We start from the raw sequence: 21,199 nt of genomic DNA, 5'->3' as shown, positions 1-21,199 counted from the left end.
TGCAATGCAGACTGCGTTTTACATTATTGAACAGTCGACTTTGTATATTATTCATTAGTGGTGGTGGGGCACAACGGGGTGAGTTACGGCGTGTAAAAACACGCCTTGCGATTCAAATATATCCAAAATAATCTAACCCGTGAACAAAAATGTTTATTTTGAGTCGCTTTGTGTCTCTAAATGTTGACATTTTGACGTCAAAATGGACATTTTTGGGGTTTGACGAAACGACGTCCGCTGTGGGACACGAAGAAGAAGGGGGCGGGGGAAGCGGGAAAGCTTCCTTCCCTTGTGCGCATGCGCACTTGACGTCGCTCTCGCCGTTTATTAATTTTTCATGGAAAATGGCTCCGTTTCTCGTCTAAAGCCCCTGAAACAACAGATTATTTCCAAAAATTACAAGATAATCATCCTTATTTTTTAGTTAACCTTCACGTGTTAGCGTTCAAACCCAAGATTTGCACGATGTGGTGACGCCCCCCCCCTCCAACCTCATCCAGAGGCAAGAAGAAGAAAGCGGTGTCTTCAAGGGGCAACAAAAAATGAACCCGTTTGCGCTGTGAAGGATGAAAAATCTTTTTATTTTCGTCACAATTTATTAACTATTCACCCGCCGACCTCAGACGACCATTACGCTAAGGTATGAATATCATCATTTAAACAAGTGCTTATTGTGAATGCGGGTGTTTTTTTATTTATTTATACCTTGCCTTTTAAATATTAGCGTCGATGCTAACGCTTGTCTAAAAAAAGAAGCAAAAGAACCATTGTGTGCCGCTCGCCGTTTCGTCACGCAAGATGTCAGAACTACGAGCGACGTACGCGGTATTTTTTTCTATTTTTTAAAAATAGACATTTATAATATTTTTGTGAATGACTTTCACCCACAGGCAAGATTAGTACTCACCTCCGGATTTACCCATCGTTCACTCTGCTTGTTTATCTTGCTGCTTAAATGAAAAGCTCATTTTGGACGTTATTGAATGTCGAAAGTGCGAGCACAAAACGTCAAATAAAACTTTGGATACTTTTTCCATTCTGTTGTTTTTTAAAATTGACGTTTTGGAAGAAACATTAATAAACATTCAAAACGTAGACAAAACACGAATTTTCCATTCGAAAAAAAAATAATCATTCACAAAGGGTTTAGCTAATCCATATCTGTTGAACTCGAAGCTCGTGTTTATTTCATACAATACAATCCATATTGATTTATATAATAATAATACATTTTATTTCAAACGCCTTTCAAAACACACAAGGACACTTTACAATAAAACCAATAAAACAAAGCACATGACAATAAAACCATAAGTAAAATGATACATAATCCATATACATAATACGTGTAGCGCTTTAACAACATCTAAAGCTCTAAGAAGGTGTTTAAAATTGACAACTATCATATTCAGGAGATAAAGCACTCACAAAGATAGTAGAAAGCACAAGGCATTAAAACTAAAATCAAGTCTGAATCGTGCTGAGTCAAATGGCGACAAAAGTGTTTTTAATGCTATTTAAAATCCCCCCCCCCCCATAAATATTGTCGCTTTTTCCCCGCGCAACCCGTTGAGGCAACAAACTGGACGTTGTCCTTTGTTTGTTGGAAATAATAATACATTTCATTTGCAAATTTCCCCATTGCGGGACGAATAAAGGTATTCTGATTCTGATTCTGATTCTGATTATAAGCGCCTTTCAAAACTCTCAAGGTCACTTTACAGTCACAGGATAAGTTCTTTTTCTGTGGGTGAGCAGCGGCAGCCACACACGCCAGCGGAAGTAACTCAAATAAATAGAAAGCAAGCCAGCTAGCTAATAGCTAGCTCGCTCGATAGACAGACAGCCTTATTGCTAATAGATATGTAGCTAGCTAGCCATCTAGCCAGACAGCTAATAGATATTTAGCTCGATAGCCAGTCAGACAGCTAACAGGTAGCTAATTTGTAGTGAGCTTCCCATTGCTATAAAGCAACATAAATTATTCAAACTGCTAGCCAGATAGCTAGCCAGGCAGCTAGATCGCAAGTAGATACATTTTGCCGTTTCCTTTCCGACTTTCAACTGTAATCTAGCTATTTAGCTATATAGCTATTAGCTAGCTAGCCAGGCAGCTAGATAGAAAATAAAACATTTTTAATGAGTGATGTGTTGCCCCCCCCCCCCCAACGCAGAAGATGATGCGCCAGGTGACGAGCGGCGACTTCTGCATGAACGCCAGGCCGTCGTGCCTGGCGGAGGACGCCCACCACCCCGCCGCGCACTTTGACCTGTGCCCCCCGCAGCCCAACAAGTTCTACCCGCCGCCCCCTGCCCCGCCTTCGTCCGTCCAAATGACGCTGGCGTCCATGGCGCCGCCCGTCCCCGGCCTCAAGCCCCTGCCGTGCCCCCGACAGGAAGTCCTGGGGCGCGCCAAGCTCCCCGCCGGCAAAAGCGGCGACCCGGCGGCGGCGGCGGGCGAAAACGGGAAAAAGAAGAGCAAAGGCGCCGGTAAATCGGGGCGGCGCGGTCGCCCGCTGGGCACCACCAAACTGGCGGGCTACCGGACCAGCACGGGGCGACCGTTGGGCACCACCCGCGCCGCCGGTTTCAAAACCAGCCCCGGCAGGCCGCTGGGCACCACCAGGGCGGCGGGCTACAAGGTGAGCCCCGGGCGGCCCCCCGGCAGCGTCAAGGGTCTCTCCCGCCTCAACAAACTGCCCTACGGCGCCACCTGCAGCGGCGCCGCCTTCCCGTACCCGCTAACGCACAAGGAGATCATCCGCCAAGCCTCCTGCAAGGACAAGCCCCCCGCCGAGTGAGCCAACACCCGCCATTTTGCTTTTTCAACAGCCTTGGATTTGTTTTATTTTGAAATCTCGAAATCCACTTCCTGCGTCTCTCTTTTTTATGACCTCACAAACAATCTCCTGCGAAAGGGGAATTGAGGAAAAAGACTTTTGTGCAACAGCGAAGGCATCGCCTATGTTGCCTTCATGACTATAGGAAATTCCAATGATGGACTTTAAAATGGAATTTGTCATTGAGGGGACAGTTTGGCGATACGGGGGCGTGTCTCCATGTAGCTTTTTTTTTTGAGGGGCGGTGGTGGTCCAGTGTGTGTGTTGGACTAATAATTATACATCATCTCCTCGCATATTTGTGTCCACAAATGTATGCGTTATATTATTATTATTTTTTTTTGTTTGTTTGTTTGTTTTGTTTTTTAATTTTAATTTATTTATTTATATATATATATATATATATATATTTTTTTTTAATGTAATTTTTTAATATATATTTTTAAATTTTTATTCATGTATTTATTTAATTTTAATTTTAATTTATTTTCTTTTATGTTTTTATTTTTATTTTTATAGTCTCATTGCTATTTATTCCACCATTCTTTAAGTTCTTTTTTTATTATTATTCACCAAATATTTCTTTCTTTGTGTCGTGAATGTCACTTTTTCACCCGTTTTCCTATTTTGAATTTCTGTCCATTTTTATGCTGTAATTTTTCAAAACACTTTTTCACATGATAAGAAAGTAAATATTGTATGATTTAACTTTATTATACGGTCCTAGTTCACAGGTGTCAAAGTCAAGGCCCGGGGGCCAAATCTGGCCCGCCGTATCGTTTTATTTGGTCCGTGAAAGCCAATCAAACCAAAAATTCCCCCCCCCCCCCAGATACGAACGCAGGGACTCAATCATGTCAGGCCCCGCCTCTCAAAGGGTCATGCATGTACACGACACGATTATACTTCCAGTATTTCATACTGCAAAGGTTTGAGTTGTTATGATCACTTTTTCATGCAACCATTTTTGTTCCATGGGGGACATGTTTTGTAGGGAAACGTTGACATGAATGGACTGCTCGGTTCTCCCGTCGCTGCCGTCATCAAAATAATATCAAAATATGTAAATAACATCGACACAGTTCGATGAAAAAAAAACCTACTTTGTCTATATAGTTGTTCATTTTAGTCCTGCATGCTTGTTGTGGAATGTCCAAAAAGTTGTGTAATAAAGACAAAACTGTCAATTTTACTCTCCATTTTTTTCTTTTTGTTATTATTTTTATTTTTATTTTTTTATTTCCCCATTGTGGGACGAATAAAGTTTTTGATTATTACCTCTGCTGCCATTGTAAATAGTTAACAAAATACATTTTCTGTATTATTTCACTGTTTAAAAATTCCACATGATAGAAACCTATTTTTGAATAATAAATCACAAAGGAATTATGAATGTGAAAAGGATGTTACTAAAAATACCGTAAATGTTTTAATATCACTTTTATGACTTCATTTGTGATCATATTGGGAAATTATTTCCCAAAAATGACTTGTTTCTATTTTATTTAGAGTGTATCAATCATTTATATTAAATTATTACGTACCATATTTTTTTAAAATGGGCGTGTCTCAAAATGGACTCCGATTCTGGAATTTAAAAAAAAGTATCCATTTGTTTGTTTGTACAGTACGTATAAAGTTTGCCAGTCTAAGTCCAAAAACAATTCGAAAAACATCTTAATTTAATCCGATGTTTTAATAATTAGTTTATTGCTGGATATTAATCCGGAATGTGTCAAATGTATTGAAATATAAGGTAATTTGGCTCAAATGAGAATCCGTCCACAAACGGATGTTGACAGACGGTGTCACATTTTAAGTCATCCGATGGTGTTCCGTTTAGCAAAATAGTAGCCTTCGACTTCGACCTTACCGGCTCAAAATATGTCTGAACTGGAATGTGACAGGCAAATGTGAGCCGTTTCTGAAAGAAACATGTCGAGCACTGTTTCGGCGAGTTTTAAAATGTCTTCGATTTTATTGTTCGTTTGGTTGTTGAGCGTTTGGCCGGCGTCATCGCAGGGTAAGTAAATTACGGTGAGATTAGCATTCGTGCTAACAAAACGGGACGCTTCGCATAGCAATTTAACGTTCGTGATTCTTTTGAAAAAATGCAGTTTCTCGTTTGCGTCTAACAGTCCGTCGTCAATTCAGATATTTTATTATTTATCATTTATTTATGGTTTTATTGTTCTGTGTATTGTTCTTTTAATTGTAAAGTGTCCTTGGGTGTTCCCGAAAGGCGCTTATTATTATTATTATTATTATTATTATTATTATTATTATTATTATTATTATTATTATGGTCACATTGGGCATAAACTCTTTTGAACGCTCTGTTTTTACAAACAAATCTCCCAGGTGGAATAAATAATAACTAATTGACATCCAAAAATGCTTGTCATCGCTTTGACTAACGGTTCAAAAATTATAAATGTACCACAAAACTGAATTGCTACATCAGTAAATTGCAAAGCTGTGTCATCGAAAGCCTTGCAGCAAGTCATAAAAAAGCATCATTTACAATGAGCCCTTGAACGTCACACATTCATTTTTCAGAGAACGATAAATCGCCAGAGGAAGCGCTAACGGCGTCGCACTCGGACGACGTCCCCGAACTTGCGGATGGCGCCGATCCGACGTTCCCCAAGCGCCAGTTCAAAACAGCCGAGATGGCCGACGCCGTGATGGTTGGCGAGGCCGCCATCGACCCGTCCGACATGGCGTCTCTCTTCCCCACGAACGTCCGCTCGGGTTTCTCGCCGCCTTGCGACGACGGCGCCGAGTGTCCCGCCCCTGAGGACGACGATGGCGAGACGTCCCAGCGGGTGAGACGAAATGTCCGCGGGCCTACGCGTGGACGTGTTGTGATGATTGCGTTGGCTTAGGTGTCGTTGGAAATGGTCCACGTTCCCGCCGCCGAGGCCGCCAAGACCTTCAAGGTCACCTGCGACCAGAGGAACGTCAGCGACGCCGACACCTTGGCCGTGAACGTCCTCAACGCGTCGCAGGTAGCGCACTCTGGAACGAGGGAGCGGTCACGAAATCCTGACGTCGCGCGATGCCTTCAGGACCTGATGGACTTCTTAAGCGTCAACGGCAGCGAGTGCTCGGTGGTGCTTTTCTTCACGGCCTGGTGCCAATTCTCGGCCGGCTTGGCGCCGCATTTCAACGCCTTACCTCGGGTCTTTCCCGCTGTGCGCTTCCTGGCTTTGGACGCCTCGCAGCATAGCAGGTGAGCGCCGCTAACTCCGCGACGACCATTCCGACAGCGTTTGGGGTGTGTTTGGCTAGCCTGTCGACGCGTTTCGGGACGGTGGCGGTGCCCAACATCCTCCTCTTCCAAGGGGCCAAACCCATGGCTCGCTTCAACCACTCGGAGAGAACTTTGGACACGTTAGCCTCCTTCATTAGCAACCAGACGGGTTAGCAGCGGCGAAATCAAACGGCCGCCGATCCAAAAGCCGCAAACGGTAACCCTTCCGCTTGTTCCCAAGGGTTGGAGGCGGGGCCAGAGAGGAACGTGACGGAGGCCGACCGCTTGGGGCCGCTGGCCGGCGTGCCCGTAGCGGCTGTGGATTGGCTCCTGGTCTTCTCGCTTCTCTTCATCGCCGGTTTCACCGCTTACGGGATCCTACGAGCTGACGGCGTCCGTTGGCTCATTCCGGGACACGAGCGCGAGCATCAGGACTGAGCAGAACGGCGAGGAACGTTTCTAGTCAAAGGCGCCGCTGAGCAAGTGTGCCGGACGGGGGCGGGGCCACCCCAAAAAATGTTTTACGTGGGCTAACTGCACACGTGGACCGATTTTTACCCGTTTCGCAGATTCTGCATTGAACGAGACTAAAATATAAACAACCATGTGACCTAAACCTGGTCCCTGTTGACCCCCAGAAAAAAAAGGATTGTTGTAGTACCAAGATTGACCTGTGGGAGGCAGCATGTCGCCACCTGTCATCCTATGAACACTCCACAGACGTCCGATAGTCATAATAATAATACATTTCATTTCGAAGCGCCTTTCAAAACTATCAAGGACACTTTACAGTCACGGGATAAGAACTTTTTTTATGTTTTTTTTTTTGTGTGTGTGTGCGGGTGAACAGCGGCAGCCATTCGCGCCAGCCTTCACTCTACCCGGAAGTAACACGGCAGCAACATTATTAAAAGGAAGAGATAATCCATCACAATGGAGGTTTTTGTTAATTTTATTGCATAACCGCACACAAGTATGTTCGGAGGAGCCCAATATTGTGTTCATAAATAATAATAATAAATCGGTGTGAGAGCCTGCGGATATTCACAGATGTATACGAAGTAACAATACAACGCTTGTAATTCGTAAACGCACTTTCGACAAGAAAACGAAGAGCACAATTTTTAGTCGTGAAATAAATAGCACAATCTATAGTCATAAAGGATTGTGTTGAAAACTTATTGGAGATTTTCTTTCTCCCGTAGTCACGAGTATAATAATAATAATAATAATACATTTAATTTGTCACACTGGAGCGAGACCAAGTCGTCATTTTTAATCAGGCATTGACTTGAACAGCTTCGGGGCCGAATGAGAACCTCAGTCGAGTGTCGCGAGGGAGACGAAAGTTAACAAGTGGCGGTGGAGAGCCACAATATGTCCTGGTTAATATTTAGCCCGGCAGTCGGCAGCCTTTGGCCCCGCACTCGGCTCGCTTTTAGCGGCCTCAGTGCGACTTGTATCGCTAGGAGCTCTACTAAAATGGTGAGTGAATTACAAGGTTTGAATTATTAAAATTGCATACGCGTCGCCCCGCAGTGACGTATTACTTCCGCCTGACCCCGTAGGTAAAAGCCATTGAAATAAGGAAACCGCGTCCGGTTGAAAAGTACTGCGATTAAACATATTTTGAGAATATTCTCGTGTGTTGTATGATTCGTCGTCTCTATCGGCTAAAGGTGTGAGGTCAGATGATTGAAATATGTCAACTTTTATTTCTTTTCGATGTCATCTGTGGGACTACCGGAAGTGGCTTAAATTTGCTTATTTCTCTGTCATGTTCTTTTTGTCACATCGAATTGAATATTGAGCAATATTATATATATCCGAGCAGCCCGAATTGTTAGATTCGTCCATTACTGCATTATTAATGACGATAGTATTGTGTTGGTAATTCATTGTTATTAGTTCGTTGGTTTCAGTTTGCCTCCTGGGTCGCTTTTGATTATTGATGGCGTCGCACTGCCGTCTAGTGGCTTTTCAGGGTATTGCATAAACAAAGCATCTCTCTTCCCCAGGCTGTCTTGAAGTTTTTATTTCATCATAACGTGCTAACATGTTTGTTTTGTTTGTTTGTTTGTTTTTGTGCAGTCATCCGACTCCCATTGGCTCGCGCCGACTGACCGGGAGCAGCACATCATGGAGTTGAGGGCCACAGGCTGGTTGGAGGTGGAAGACCGAGATGCTATCTACAAGGAGCTTCACTTTAAAAACTTCAATCAGGTGTCTTTGCAAAATATCATCTTACCTTTTGCCATCTTAAACTTGTGGAGGACTGAGGGGAATAATCTGCAGTTTTATTTTGATGCCCTATTTATTGCCCTGCCCTTATTTGAAGTTGATTTGAAGTTCTGGGTGGCCATAATCTTTCCCAGACTTAAACCCTTTTTCGACCTTTTTAAAAGAGCCATTAAGGAACTTGTTTTCAAGAAGCTGATATGTTTACAGTGATACCTAAGCTGACAAATTTAATTGGTTCCCAGAAAGTGTGTGTAAGGTGAAAAGTTTGTCTTCCAAACATAAATTTCCCATAGGAAACCATTAAAAATGAGAATAATCCGTTCCCATTTCCCCATAAAACACAATTTTCTACTAAATAAGCCTTAAAACTACACAAACTATATCTTATTTTATGTATAACAAATGTGCTATTGTATTGTTTTTCAACCTCTTCTATTGCCTGAGACCGTTGCTTAGACAACACGGAAACACCTTTAGCCACACGTGGCAATAGTCGACTTAGCAACGCACACCTCGTTGGTGGTTTTTGATGATCTCCTTCTTCTGCTCGACCGTCACTTTCTTTTGTGTCCTCTTCGGCTTAACGCTAGCCTGCGGTGGGGCCTTTTTCTGTCCCATATTAGCAAAAGTACTCCACTTGATAGCAAACCAAGTCTGCACTCAAAGGAAGGGAGTGTGGAAGACAAGCCCTCCAGACACCTGAGTGGTTTGGTTTGTTTGCTGAAAAAAAGTTTGTATGCTAAGATTAGTATATTCTCGCGAATTTAATGTTCATAAAGCAAAAAGTTTGTAAGCTAAAGGGTTCGTAAGCCGAGGTATCACTGTACATGTAAACTAAACGTCAGTGTAGAATGTAACTATTTGTTTAAATGAGATGAAGCAATATTAGGGTAAGGATGTGTTTATCGGATTGTTTTACGTGTACTTTTCTGGCTTTATTATGGCTGTAAAAAAGGTGATATTCCCCAAAAGCAGCAAGTTTAAGCTAACGCTATCGTCCAAAGTACAAAAAGCAAACAGGCAAATTGTCTCAAATTTGTTGTGGAGTCTGAAGGCCGCTTAGCGGACTTCCTGTAATCCCGCCGCTTGTTTTAGCCCCCGGGAAGCGTGGCGTTTTGGCCCTTTTTTTTTTACACTTCCCCGCTTTTGAAGTGGGGCGGGCTTTCTCCTTAGCGCCGCGCGTCACCTCGCGTTAGGCTGACACGAGGCAGCCCACCTGGCTGGCCCTTCCTTTCGCAAACAAATCCAATTGCTTCAAAACTTTCATCTGGCCATTGTTTTAAAAGGCGGAAAGAAAAGCCTCTCGGGCTCGGAGTTGTCCCCGTCTGAATGACATTCATTTTTATTCAGGCGCGCGTGGGCCTCGCTTTGCCCACAAAATAGAAGAGTTTTTTTTTTTTTTTTTTTTTTTGGGGGGGGCAAAATGACAATCCCAATTAGGCTGCGCCGCGCTGAGGTACAACATGGCCAGTTTAAGCTTTGCTTTGAATTATTGGCTTGTTTGCCACATCCCATTAAAACCACAGGAGGAAGATAAAATAATAATAATAATAATAATAATACATAAATATGATGACAACCATAGATCAGTAGCAAGGAAAAGTAACATAAAGAGTTTGCTACTGTCTGTGAAAAATGTCAAAACAGCCGACAGCATTTGTATCAAAGTTCTCTTTAACTCATTGACTGCCAGACGAGGTGAAAATAGGTGTCCCTTCCAGTGCCAGGGTTTTTTGTCATTGTAAGTCGATTTCCAGGACCCGCAGAATATTGAGTTTTAGGACCACATAAACTCACCCCCCCCCCCATGCCTAAAAATGAGACCTTGATTTTGGTTGCCTTCAATTTGAGCGAGTGGAAACGTCGGCGGCGGGATGGCATCATTTTTGTGTCGCGCCAACTTCCTTTTTAAAAAGCGCGTTGATGCGCCGCTTAGCCATGCCGCCATCTGCTTCGTATTTTGCCCCCCGAATGTTTGCCGCACGCAAACTAGCGCGGATTACGCTCCTCCATGTATGGGAAAACACGCCTTTTATTTGTTTTCCGTTGATTTGGTGGCATCCGAGATAGAACTGTGTCATCATCTCCGACTCAAATCAAACAGGAAGTCCGCCATTTTGGTTTTTAGGGTCTTTTTTTTGGTCGAGTGGGATCAATTGCCCCCCCCCCCCCCCCCCCCAATTTTGGCCTCTTCGCTGATTGACGCCAAATTAGGTGCCCGCATTTATCATACATAACAGGATGCATGAAAAATGGGGGCGGTGGAACGGGAAAGAGACCATTATGCACCCAATTTGGAGAAATTCCTCCAATTTCACAGACGAGGTTGACGTCTCGGGGAACCCCCCCCCTAATTGAACAGCAAGTGGCTCATGGCGGCCATTTTGGGCCTCATTCGTCCCTTTGTAAAGTTCAAAAAACGAATTTGCTAAACATATCAATCATAACAGAACACCCACACAAAAAAGCCCTAAATTGAACCAAAAGTCGTCCATTTTGGTTGCGAGCGGCCATTTTGACAGCGCCCCCAAACGCATACCGACAAAGAGCGACGCCATCTGTCAATCATCTTTCGCGACGACGCCCGCGAGTAGTTTGCGAGTCTGGACTTTTGCTGGCGGTCGGGCCTCGGCCGCCGTCCGCCAGCTGGAAGACGTAAGAGGCGTGGCCCCATCGTCATTGGTCAAACGGCTTAAGGGGGGGGGCGTGGCCAGGCGCTAACCGCTAACCGCGCCATTGGCGCCTCGACAAGAATGTTGGCGCGTGTGCGCGAGTCGGCGAGGCGCAATCTGCATGCACTTAGTCCTGGCACGGCGCAGCGGGCGGGGGCCGCTCTTAAGCCCCCTTTTGGACGGCGCGGCGGCGGAAAGACGATCCGTAAATAACGCGCACGTGTTCCTTCCAAGCGGCGGCGGCGGTCGGCGGTCGGAGCGTCTCATCCCGTGTTGTGTGACAATCACGCCGTAATAGCTGCAAAATGGCCGACGGGGACGGTGGGGGGCTCTCTTGTGGTTCTGATTATCGGAGGAGGGGGCCTGCCTAGCGTCACGTCAAATTAGCTTACTTTGACAGCTTGAAGGGGGGGGGGGGGGGGCGGCTAGTCTTTAGCGCACCTTCCGTTCGTGTTTCCGATGAGCTCAAATGATGTCATGAGGCTCCAAATACATTTCGCAACAACAATAATCATAATCAGAATCATGAAGCTAGCTATCTGTTAGCTATCAGCTAGCTAGCTAGCTTTCTATCCGAGTTACTTAGCTATCTATTAGCTGTCTATTAGCTAGCTAGCTTTCTATCTGAGTTACTTCCGGGTTGAGTGAACACTGGCACGTGTGGCTGCCGCTGCTCACCCACAGAAAAAAAACTGATCCTGTGACTCTCAAGTGACCTTGAGAGTTTTTGAAAGGCACTTAGAAATGAAATGGCTTATTATTATTATTATAAAATGCTGGTCGTGACCTTTTGGCCCAAAGTCGGTCCCTGTCGAATGTGGCCCATATGCGGGTAGACAAAGCGTCGCCTAGCTAAGCGCTCGACTGCCATTGTCCCATCTCCAATTGTGGGGGGGGGGTTAGCGAGCTGACCCCCCACCCAGCCAGCTAGCGCTTGGTCGCCCTCGTGTCCCGCCACGCCGATGACTGGTCCCCCGAGGGAGGAGGCCCACGTCATCCGACTCCCGATCATTTGTACTTGGGGATTAGTGGACCCCCCCCGCGTGCCGCCCACCTTGGATGAGCCCACCTTCATTTCTTCTCGGGCTTCGATGCTTCTCACGCATTTAAAACGACGATAACTGCGTCGCTTGGAATGTCTCATCGGTGAAATCGACGTCCATGATGACGTCACCGTCAATCATTAGCTTCATTTGAAAAAAAGTTGAGTTGCCACGGTGATGGAAGAGTCCCAAACGATGCTGTGTTGCTAGGACAACGGCTAGCTCAGGCTAAAGCAACTCTTCCGCTAAAGGTTAAGCTAACCCCCTCAGACAGGAAATGCAGGCCTCAAGTTGACGGGCGAGGACAACAGCCGACACGAAGCAGACCCCCTGCCGGGCTAAATTGGTGGCAACCGGGTCAAGTTGCACCAAAATCACAATTGGCCCCAATTGATCGGCGGGACTCAATCACCAATTGAGGGGGGGCCGGGGGGGGGTCGTGTAAACAATGGCCTTTCAGTTGATGTGATTTGGCGGGGGAGGAAGTGGTTAGGGCCTTAATTGAGATTGCAGTGGGAAATTGCTCCGAAATAAATGCTGCGGTGGTGAAGCCAAACGACCAGGAAGGGGGCTTAGCGGTGGGGGTTAGCGTTAGCTCACGGACTTTGGACATAATGACAAGGAGCGTAATGGCCGCCGCGCGTGCTGATTGGAGAGCGCCGCGTGGCAAACGCCAAATAGGAAGCGGCTGTGCGTGGATTCATCACCTTTTTTTTTCTCCAACAGGTCAACGTGTTAGAAATTCAACTCTTTCTTTCTGATTGACATTTTTTTTTTGTTTTTATATTCCATGTCGTTTGAAATTCAGCGTTTGTAGTTTATGGATTGCAAATAGCAAGTGTGTGTCTGAAAAGGAAAGGAAAACAACCCACAGTGTATGGAGATAAAGTGTGTGTGTGTGTGTGTGTGTGTGTGTGTGTGTGTGTGTGTGTGTGTGTGTGTGTGTGTGTGTGTGTATGTATGTGTGTGTATATAAAGGCGCTTAGAAATTGTGTGTATATATGTATTTATATATGTGTGTGTCTATATGTATATGTAAATATATATGTACATGTATGCGTATATATATATGTGTATGTACATGTGTGTGTATAGCTTTGAAAGGCGCTTGAAATAAAATGTATTATGTAGATGGATGTAAATGTGTATATATATATATATATATATATATATATATATATATATATATATATATATATATATATATATATATATATATGTATATATATGTATATATATATGTATATATATGTATTTTTTTTTTTATTGCTCTTCTTCTTAATATGATGGCTATTTTTCTGACGACGCGTTGCAGGCATTCGGCTTCATGTCTCGAGTGGCTCTCCAGGCTGAGAAGATGAACCATCACCCCGAGTGGTTCAACACTTACAACAAGGTGACCCCCCCCCCCCCCCCCCCCCCCCTCCCAAAAAAAATGAATATTTCCAATGTCCTAAAATTTCATATTTATAGGTCATTACAAGTGTGTGTGTGTGTGTGTGTCTCAGGTGCACGTGACGTTGAGTACTCACGACTGCGGCGGTTTGTCCAAGCGAGACATTAAAATGGCCAAATTTATTGATAAGGTTGCACTTTCTATGTGACCCCAACCAACCATCAAGAAAAACATTTTTTTTTGCAACATATCAATTTTACTTTTGACTCCAGATGCATTTTAGTTCACTTCTTTTTTTTCTTTTTTTTATGGAGGGACTCATTTGAAGGGTGTGTGTGGGGGGGGGTTATAATTCATAATCATTATGCACATTTACAGTATTTCACTTTGTTGTGGTTGTATCGAATTGTCCTTGTAGGTATGCATTTCAATTAATTTTAATTATATATATTTTTTTGAATCCACTGATTGTCCATTTTTTGAATGTTGTATTTCTTTTCATTTTCATGTATTTTTTTACATTTTATTGTTTTTGGGTTTAATGTTTAAAAACATTGATCATAATAAAAAAAATCGATTGATTACATCTCGATCAATCGATAGCATACAGATAGATTGTGGTGTGATTTTATTTATTTTTTGGGGGGGAGGAGTTGTGTGTGACGGATTAATCATAATCCCATTATTTTTAATGGAGACATTTGATTTGATATCCATTTCGCTTTGCAATTGTTATTTTGTTGTTTAATGTTTAAAAACATTCATTATAACCAAAAAAATCTATTGATTACATTTAGATTGATATATTGTGGAGTGATAGTATTTTTTTTTGGGGGGGGGTTAGTTTTGTGTAACGGATTAATCATATTTCCATTCTTTTTAATGGAGGCATTTGATTTGATATCCATTTCACTTTGCAATTGTTATTTTTTGGTTTCATGTTTAAAAACATTGATGATAATAAAAAAAATCGATTGATTACATTTAGGTTGATATATTGTGGAGTGATAGTATTTTTCCGCTGGGGGGGGGTTAGTTTTGTGTAACGGATTAATCATATTTCCATTCTTTATAATGGTGACATTTGTTTTGATATCCGTTTCGCTTGATTTATGGATGAAACGTGTCAAATGGAGAGCCAGAGGGTGGTCACGTGACTTTTTAGAGGTCACGTGGCCCCTCCCTTTCTTGATTGCTTCCTCGAACTGACGGAGCCACCCGGAAGCCTTTCGACCTCCTTTTGCCACTGAAAACAAGCTCAGGTAAGACGAATGACTCACTTTTTTAGTTTAGTTTTAGTTTAAAATGCTTTTAAAATTTATTTTAAAATTTGGGGGAGGGGGGAAAGGGGGGCTTTTTTTGTGGCAAAATGGCCGTCTGAAAATTGGAATACGTTGCAACGTGATGCAAACACCTGTGTGTGTGTGTGTGTGTGTGTGTGTGTGTGTGTGTGTGTGTGTTTGGGGGGGGTCGTTTTTTTAAACTTTTACGGGGATGCGATTTTGTTTGCCATTGGATAAAAATTGATGAGAGTATCAGTGAAATATCGAAACTTGGAAAAAAAGACAAGCAATTTATCTATATTGGCAGATTAATCAATAGGCTTTGATTGGGAAGCCTTTTACAGGTTAAAAAAAAGGGGGTGGAGTCTCGGGCCGCTCTTCCGGGTTTGAAAAATCACCCCGCCCCCCAATCCAGAAAAAAGGAGCGCTTGATTAGAGGCTCCCAAATGACACGTTTGGGATTCTCGCGTGGGTGTGCGCGTGCCCGTGTGGCCTCAGCATGCCGCCAGGAGACCACTTTGTCTTTTCTTGAGCTTTTTAGTCCTGCTGGGACGCTTTGAGGCCCATCACGTGACTTTTTGTGGCCTTGTCGTTTGACGTCGTACGCATGTGTGTGCGCGCGCATGCGCGTTCTGTTATCCCCTTTTCTTTTTTTTTTGTTCTTTTGCTTTGACGAGTTTGTGTCTCTGCCGATGGGTGTGTCGTCTTCCGGTTCCCATGATGCAACACCCCAGGCCCCTCCCCCTTCCTCGTGCTCCAGCACCGCGCCCACGTCAAGAATGTGATGCTTTTTTTCACTGTTGGGACTTGTTGGGATGCATCTAACCCCCCCCCCCCCCCTCTTTTTTTTTTGCAAGCAATCCCTTTTTGCATTCATAATAATAATAATCATAATAATAATAATACGTCTGTGTAAGCTCTCAGTCTTACAGAAGTGGTCCATCGATGAAGAAACCTTTTTATCAATAATAATAATAATGATCACAATAATAATAATCATACCAATAATAATAATCATACCAATAATAATAATAACCACAGTAATAACCACAATAATAATAATCATAATCATAACCACAATAATCACAATCATAACAATAATAATAATAATAACCACAATAATAACCATAATAATAATAATAATACGATATATTTGCATAGATGGTGTAAATTGCCTAGATTCTGCAGGTGGAGGGTCGTGGTCACATTTCATAGCTATTAGTTATCTTTTAGCTAGCTAACATCCTATCTATTTGAGTTATTTCCGTGTTGAGTGAACGCTGGCGTGTGTGGCTGCCACTGCTCACACGAAGAAAAACTGATCCTGCGACTGTAAAGTGACTTTGAGAGTTTTGAAAGGTGTTTTTATTATTATTATTATTCTTATTATAAGACGCCATTTTCTTGGTGACGTGACGTCACAAAACCCAACGTCCTCAAATATAAATTTTTCCTTTGAATGGGCACTGAATTATTTTTTGAATTATTTTTACATTATTTATATTATATATGATATTATTTATATTATTATTTGTTGTTTTATATATATATATATATATATATATATATATATATATATATATATATATTACAGTATGTATTATTATATAATTATATATATATATTGTGGCTCACGCTAACTCGCATTGCCTCGTTATCAGCCAAAACACACAACCGATATCGGCCTTAGATATCGATATCGGTATCATTAACTCCTTGATGTGATTAGATTAGATTAGATTAGCAACCAAAAACAAAACGACAAACTCGATTGCAAATTTTTTTTTTTTTTTTTTTTCACTTTATTCAAGCAAAACATATTCCATCCACGCGCGGAGCATCCGTAAAGGATGCCCCCAGAGACCCCCCCCCCCCCCTCGACAGAAACAAATAAAAATAAATCACACACTGTCATTCACACGGAAAGTTTGCCCCCACCCCCCCGCCATTAAAGTTTTTTAAGGCGGGGCAAATAAGCACCAAGTGGGCGGGGCAAGCGGGGGCGTCCATTTTGCCCACAGTCTCTATTTACATGTGACGTCCGCGGGGGGCAGTTGGGGCGTCAGCTGTTATACTGGCACGCGTTGAGCCCCGAGGGGGGGCTCTGAAGCCCCCCGTAGCCGAAAGTGGGGTGCGGGTGATGATGATGATGGTGGTGATGGTGCTGCTTGGATTTGAGTCTGAGGGACGCCAAGCCCGCGTTGTCCCGGTAGACCCCGTAGGGCGAGCCGGCCGCGGCCGCCGCCGCCGCCGCCGCCGCAGCGGCCGCCGCCGCGTACGGGCAGCCCGGCGCCGACACGCCGTTCAGGTTGCTCATATTGTTGAGGCCGCCGTGGGTGGGCGGGGCGCCCATCCCGGAAACGGCGGCGGCGACGCTCATCGCCGAGCCCGCCCCCGACCCCGCCCCCGCCCCCCCGGAAGAAAACATGCCCGACACGGACTGCGTGACCGAGTTGAAGAAAGGGAAGTTTTTGGGCGCGTGAAGGCCCTTGTTGGGCCAGCTGTTGTAGCCGTAGGCGGCCGCCGGGTACGCGTCGTCGTAGGCTTGCACCAAGCCGCCGAACTGCGGCAGGTAGGCCCCGCCCCCTGCGCCCGCGCCCTTGCAGGCGTCCAGCTGCTGGTTGCGCTCGCGTTTGCGCCACTTGGCGCGACGGTTCTTGAACCACACCTGCAAAGGGATGCGCATGCGCAATGTCACTCCACCCGCGTCGTACGAACAACGCCGGGCAAAAACACTCGGTTGCTTTCAACATTTAGCTTGGACTACACGTGCGCATTCCACCCTTATCCCTTATTATTAGAAGTATTATTATTATTATTATCATTAGTAGTAGTAGTAGTATTAGTATTATTATTATTGTGACCAATTTTCTTGCAATAATAATAATAATAATAATAATTTTAGTATTAGTATTAGTGACCAATTTCTTACAATATTATGATTATTTTTATAGTGACCAATTTTCTTGCATGATTATTATTATTATAGTGAGCATTTTCTTGCATTATTATGATTATTATCATTATTATGATTATGATTATGATTATTATAGTGACCATTTTTTTGCATTGTTTTTATTTCATAGTGAGAAATTTTCTTGCATTATTAGTATTGTTAGCATTATTATTATTAGTAGTAGTATTAGTATTAGTATTAGTATTGTGATCAATTTTCTTTCAATAATAATAATTTTAGTATTAGTATTCGTATTAGTATTAGTATTATTATTAGTGACAATTTTCTTACAATATTATGATTATTTTTATAGTGACCAATTTCCTTGCATGATTATTATTATTATTATTATAGTGAGCATTTTCTTGCATTATTATTATTAGGATTATTTTGTGACCAACTGTTTTACATTATTATTATTATTATGATTATTATGGTGACCATTTTTTGCATTGTTTTTATTTCATAGTGAGAAATTTTCTTGCATTATTAGTATTGTTAGCATTATTATTATTATTATTCTATAGTGACCAATTTTCTTGCATTATGATTTTATGGAAGTGTATAGTGCCACTGAGCAGTTTTTTTTTTTTGACGACGATACTAGTGCAGCGTGTTCTACCGGAAATAAATTCCTTGTGTGTTCTACATACTTGGCAATAAAGATGATTCTGATTATAGTGATCACTTTCCTTGCATTATTATTATGATTATTATTATTGTCATTCTTATCCTAATGACCAATTCTCTAGCATTAATATCATGACTATAATTCTTGGCATTTTTTTATAATTATTATTATTAGATCTGCTTTCCTCTTGCTGACGTCATAAAAAATGGTCCGATATTTGCAGTGAGGAAAAGTGCAATATGATGACGAAAATGACCATTTGCGCGTTTTTCTCTCGAGCGAAACGTTTGGACTTTATTTATTAGCCAATGAGCGTCGTCGTCGTCGTCGTTTAATTTGGGAAGAGTTGATGGAACGCGTGCTTTTTTTCCGAGGCCCCTTAAAGATCCACTTGAACCCCCCCGCGCAAAGTGCGGCGTGACCGACCCTGACTCTGGCCTCGGTGAGGTTGGTCCACGCGGCGATCTCCTCGCGCGTGCTCATGTCGGGGTAGCGGTTGCGCTGGAAGGTGGCCTCCAGCTCCTGAAGCTGCTGGCTGCTGAAGTGCGTCCGCTGCCGACGCTGCTTCTTCTTCTTGGGGTCGTCGGCGACCCCCAAGTGCGACGGAGACGGAGACGGAGACGCCGCCTCCGCGCCCCCGACCGGGCGCGAGGCCACCCCGCCGACGCCCGCGCGCTCCTTCGCCGCTGCGTCACAAAAAGAACAACGGGTCATGACCTCTGCCAAGGTCAACTGGCCTTGCTACTTTATTATACATTAGTACTAGTAGTAGTAGTAGTAGTAGTAGTATTACTAGTAGTATTAGAGGTGGAAGGGTAGTTGTCGTTTGACATCCCCTCCGTGCTGCAAATACCCGGATGAGCCTTTATTTTGTGCTCAAAAATTGAAATTCAATGTATTATTATTATTATTATAAAAGTGCTTTTCCCCCCGATTTTTAAAGGGGCGGGGCTTCTGAACTCGACTCCAAATTTAAATTGAGAACATTTTAAGTTTTAAAGTTGCGTTAAAAAATGAGTCGTGACCTTTGTCAAGGTCAACTGGCCTCGCTATTTTATTGTATTATTATTATTATTATTATTATTATTATTATTATTATTTTTTATTTATTTAATTATTTGAGGAGGGCGGGGGGTATTTGTCGTTTGACATCCCCAACGTACTCCAAAGACCCGGATGAGCCTTGATTTTGTTTTCAAAAATTAAAAAGTGCTTGTCTTTGCGATTTTTTTCAAGGGGCGTGGCTTGTAAACTCTACTCCAAATTGAAATTGTGCGCATTTTGACTTTCAAAGTTGCGTTTTTTTCTTCTAAAGGTTCCTTACACGCTAAACGAGACGTTATTTTATTGCCGTGGCCCCCAAAATGTGCCCCCCTCCTCAAATGAGATTTTTTTTTTAGCTGAACTCCCCTCAAATTAAAAAAAAAAAACATGCAGGAGCCATGTTACATATTTTCTATGACTATACGGAAAAAAGATCGATATAATAATAATCATCATCATCATCATCATCATATATTTAATTTCAAGCGCCTTTCAGAACACTCAAGGACACTTTCCAATAAAAAAACAAAGCACATAACAATAAAACCATCAATAAAATGCTAAATACTAATATGAATATGTACTGATGAAAAAGCTTGCCTATAAACTGCCTCCAAAAAAGTAAACAGTCCATTTGGACGTGACAGTCTAATCTTTGAATTCTATTTTTTTTAAATAAATAGCCCGAAAATAAGTGTCCGATGACGTCATTGCAACGATATTATTTATTTGTTTATTATTTATGTGATATTTATTGATTGTTATATGTATTTATTTGTTACCTTTTTAGGTATTTATTGATGCAATGTTTATTGATTGTTATATATGTATTTATTATATGTGTATTTGTTTTAGGTATTTATTTATGTGCTTATTTATTGTTTGCTACTTATTATTTATTTTATTTCTTTTTTACTATTATTTATTATTCATGTATATCACCCACAAAAAAACTTCTCTCTCTCTTGAGAGTTTGGAAAGGTGCTTAGAAATTAAATATATTATTATTATCTTTTTTATTTGTATGTATTTATTGTTATTATAATTTATTATTTATTTTTATTGTTATTTATTATTATTATTATTATTATTATTAGTAGTAGTAGTAGTAGTATTATTATCATTATTATATGCCATGACGGCCCCCCGAAAAAAAGTCAACTTTTCTCTCTTTTGAGAGTTTTGAAAGGCGCTTAGACATTAAATATATTATTATGATGATGATGATGATGATGATGATGAAGAAGAAAGTCCCTCCGCGGGTGTACCTGCCAACTCGGCGTCGGAAGACTCGCTGCTCGAGTGCTCTAAAGTCCCCCCACGAGCGCCGTCGGAGCTTCTTGGCTGCAAATGGAACGCCGAGGCCACGTCGCGTGACGTCAGCGGGGCAGGCGGGGGGTTCGGGTTGGCGCGGCCCCGAATCGTCGTCGCCGTCGCCTCGGAAAGCCTCTCCAAATTCATCACGCCTCGGAGGAGATTACAAGAAGCGGGGATGCAGACGAGTCAGCGCGGCGGAAGCGTTCCCCGCGCGTGGGTCCGACGAAGCGACGCGCGGACCAATCCACGCCGAGATGGACGCGCGTGGCGACATGGGAGGTGAAGGACGGACTAGATCTCCTTTACAATCCTAAAAAAAAATAAAAAAAAAGAGAGAAAAATGAAAAAGCAAGTTGGTCTCGGCGGCTCCGTCCTCGCGCGTCGTGACCATAGCGAAGGCGAAGAAGGACGAGCTCAGCTCGCGTGGGATCAAATTGACGACGCCCCGCCCACTCGAGGCTCCAGAGCCCTGCCCCCGCCGTGACGTCACCGAACTACACCTAAATAGTCAGCGGCCATT

The 21,199-nt window shown here is 42.9% G+C and overlaps 4 protein-coding genes across 4 annotated transcripts; 3 read left to right on the top strand and 1 right to left on the bottom strand.

Moving 5' to 3' along the window:
- Positions 1–3,172, top strand: lg16h5orf24 (linkage group 16 C5orf24 homolog). The gene is made up of 2 exons (XM_089017085.1): positions 1–640; positions 2,175–3,172. The coding sequence occupies exon 2, from the start codon at positions 2,178–2,180 to the stop codon at positions 2,799–2,801; it is 624 nt and encodes a 207-aa protein (XP_088873211.1). The 5' UTR covers positions 1–640; positions 2,175–2,177; the 3' UTR covers positions 2,802–3,172.
- Positions 3,173–4,658: 1,486 nt separating this feature from the next.
- Positions 4,659–7,135, top strand: txndc15 (thioredoxin domain containing 15). The gene is made up of 6 exons (XM_089017327.1): positions 4,659–4,863; positions 5,400–5,668; positions 5,729–5,851; positions 5,912–6,075; positions 6,135–6,265; positions 6,338–7,135. Exons 1-6 carry the CDS (start codon positions 4,776–4,778, stop codon positions 6,532–6,534), a joined length of 972 nt encoding a protein of 323 aa, XP_088873453.1. The 5' UTR covers positions 4,659–4,775; the 3' UTR covers positions 6,535–7,135.
- A 279-nt stretch (positions 7,136–7,414) lies between these two features.
- On the top strand, positions 7,415–14,177 carry LOC148886885 (pterin-4-alpha-carbinolamine dehydratase 2). Its single transcript, XM_089017328.1, has 4 exons — positions 7,415–7,581; positions 8,188–8,319; positions 13,368–13,448; positions 13,561–14,177. The coding sequence occupies exons 1-4, from the start codon at positions 7,474–7,476 to the stop codon at positions 13,654–13,656; spliced, it is 417 nt and encodes a 138-aa protein (XP_088873454.1). The 5' UTR covers positions 7,415–7,473; the 3' UTR covers positions 13,657–14,177.
- Positions 14,178–16,604: 2,427 nt separating this feature from the next.
- Positions 16,605–21,084, bottom strand: pitx1 (paired-like homeodomain 1). Its single transcript, XM_089016849.1, has 3 exons — positions 20,631–21,084; positions 18,745–19,004; positions 16,605–17,399 (listed from the first exon to the last, which is right to left on the bottom strand). The coding sequence occupies exons 1-3, from the start codon at positions 20,821–20,823 to the stop codon at positions 16,794–16,796; spliced, it is 1,059 nt and encodes a 352-aa protein (XP_088872975.1). The 5' UTR covers positions 20,824–21,084; the 3' UTR covers positions 16,605–16,793.
- Positions 21,085–21,199: the final 115 nt, after the last annotated feature.

This window comes from Hippocampus bargibanti, linkage group LG16 (genome assembly GCF_051943395.1).
Source record: "Hippocampus bargibanti isolate YZ-2025 linkage group LG16, ASM5194339v1, whole genome shotgun sequence".
Taxonomy (NCBI): domain Eukaryota; kingdom Metazoa; phylum Chordata; class Actinopteri; order Syngnathiformes; family Syngnathidae; genus Hippocampus; species Hippocampus bargibanti.
This window is presented reverse-complemented; position numbering and strand designations above follow the sequence as displayed.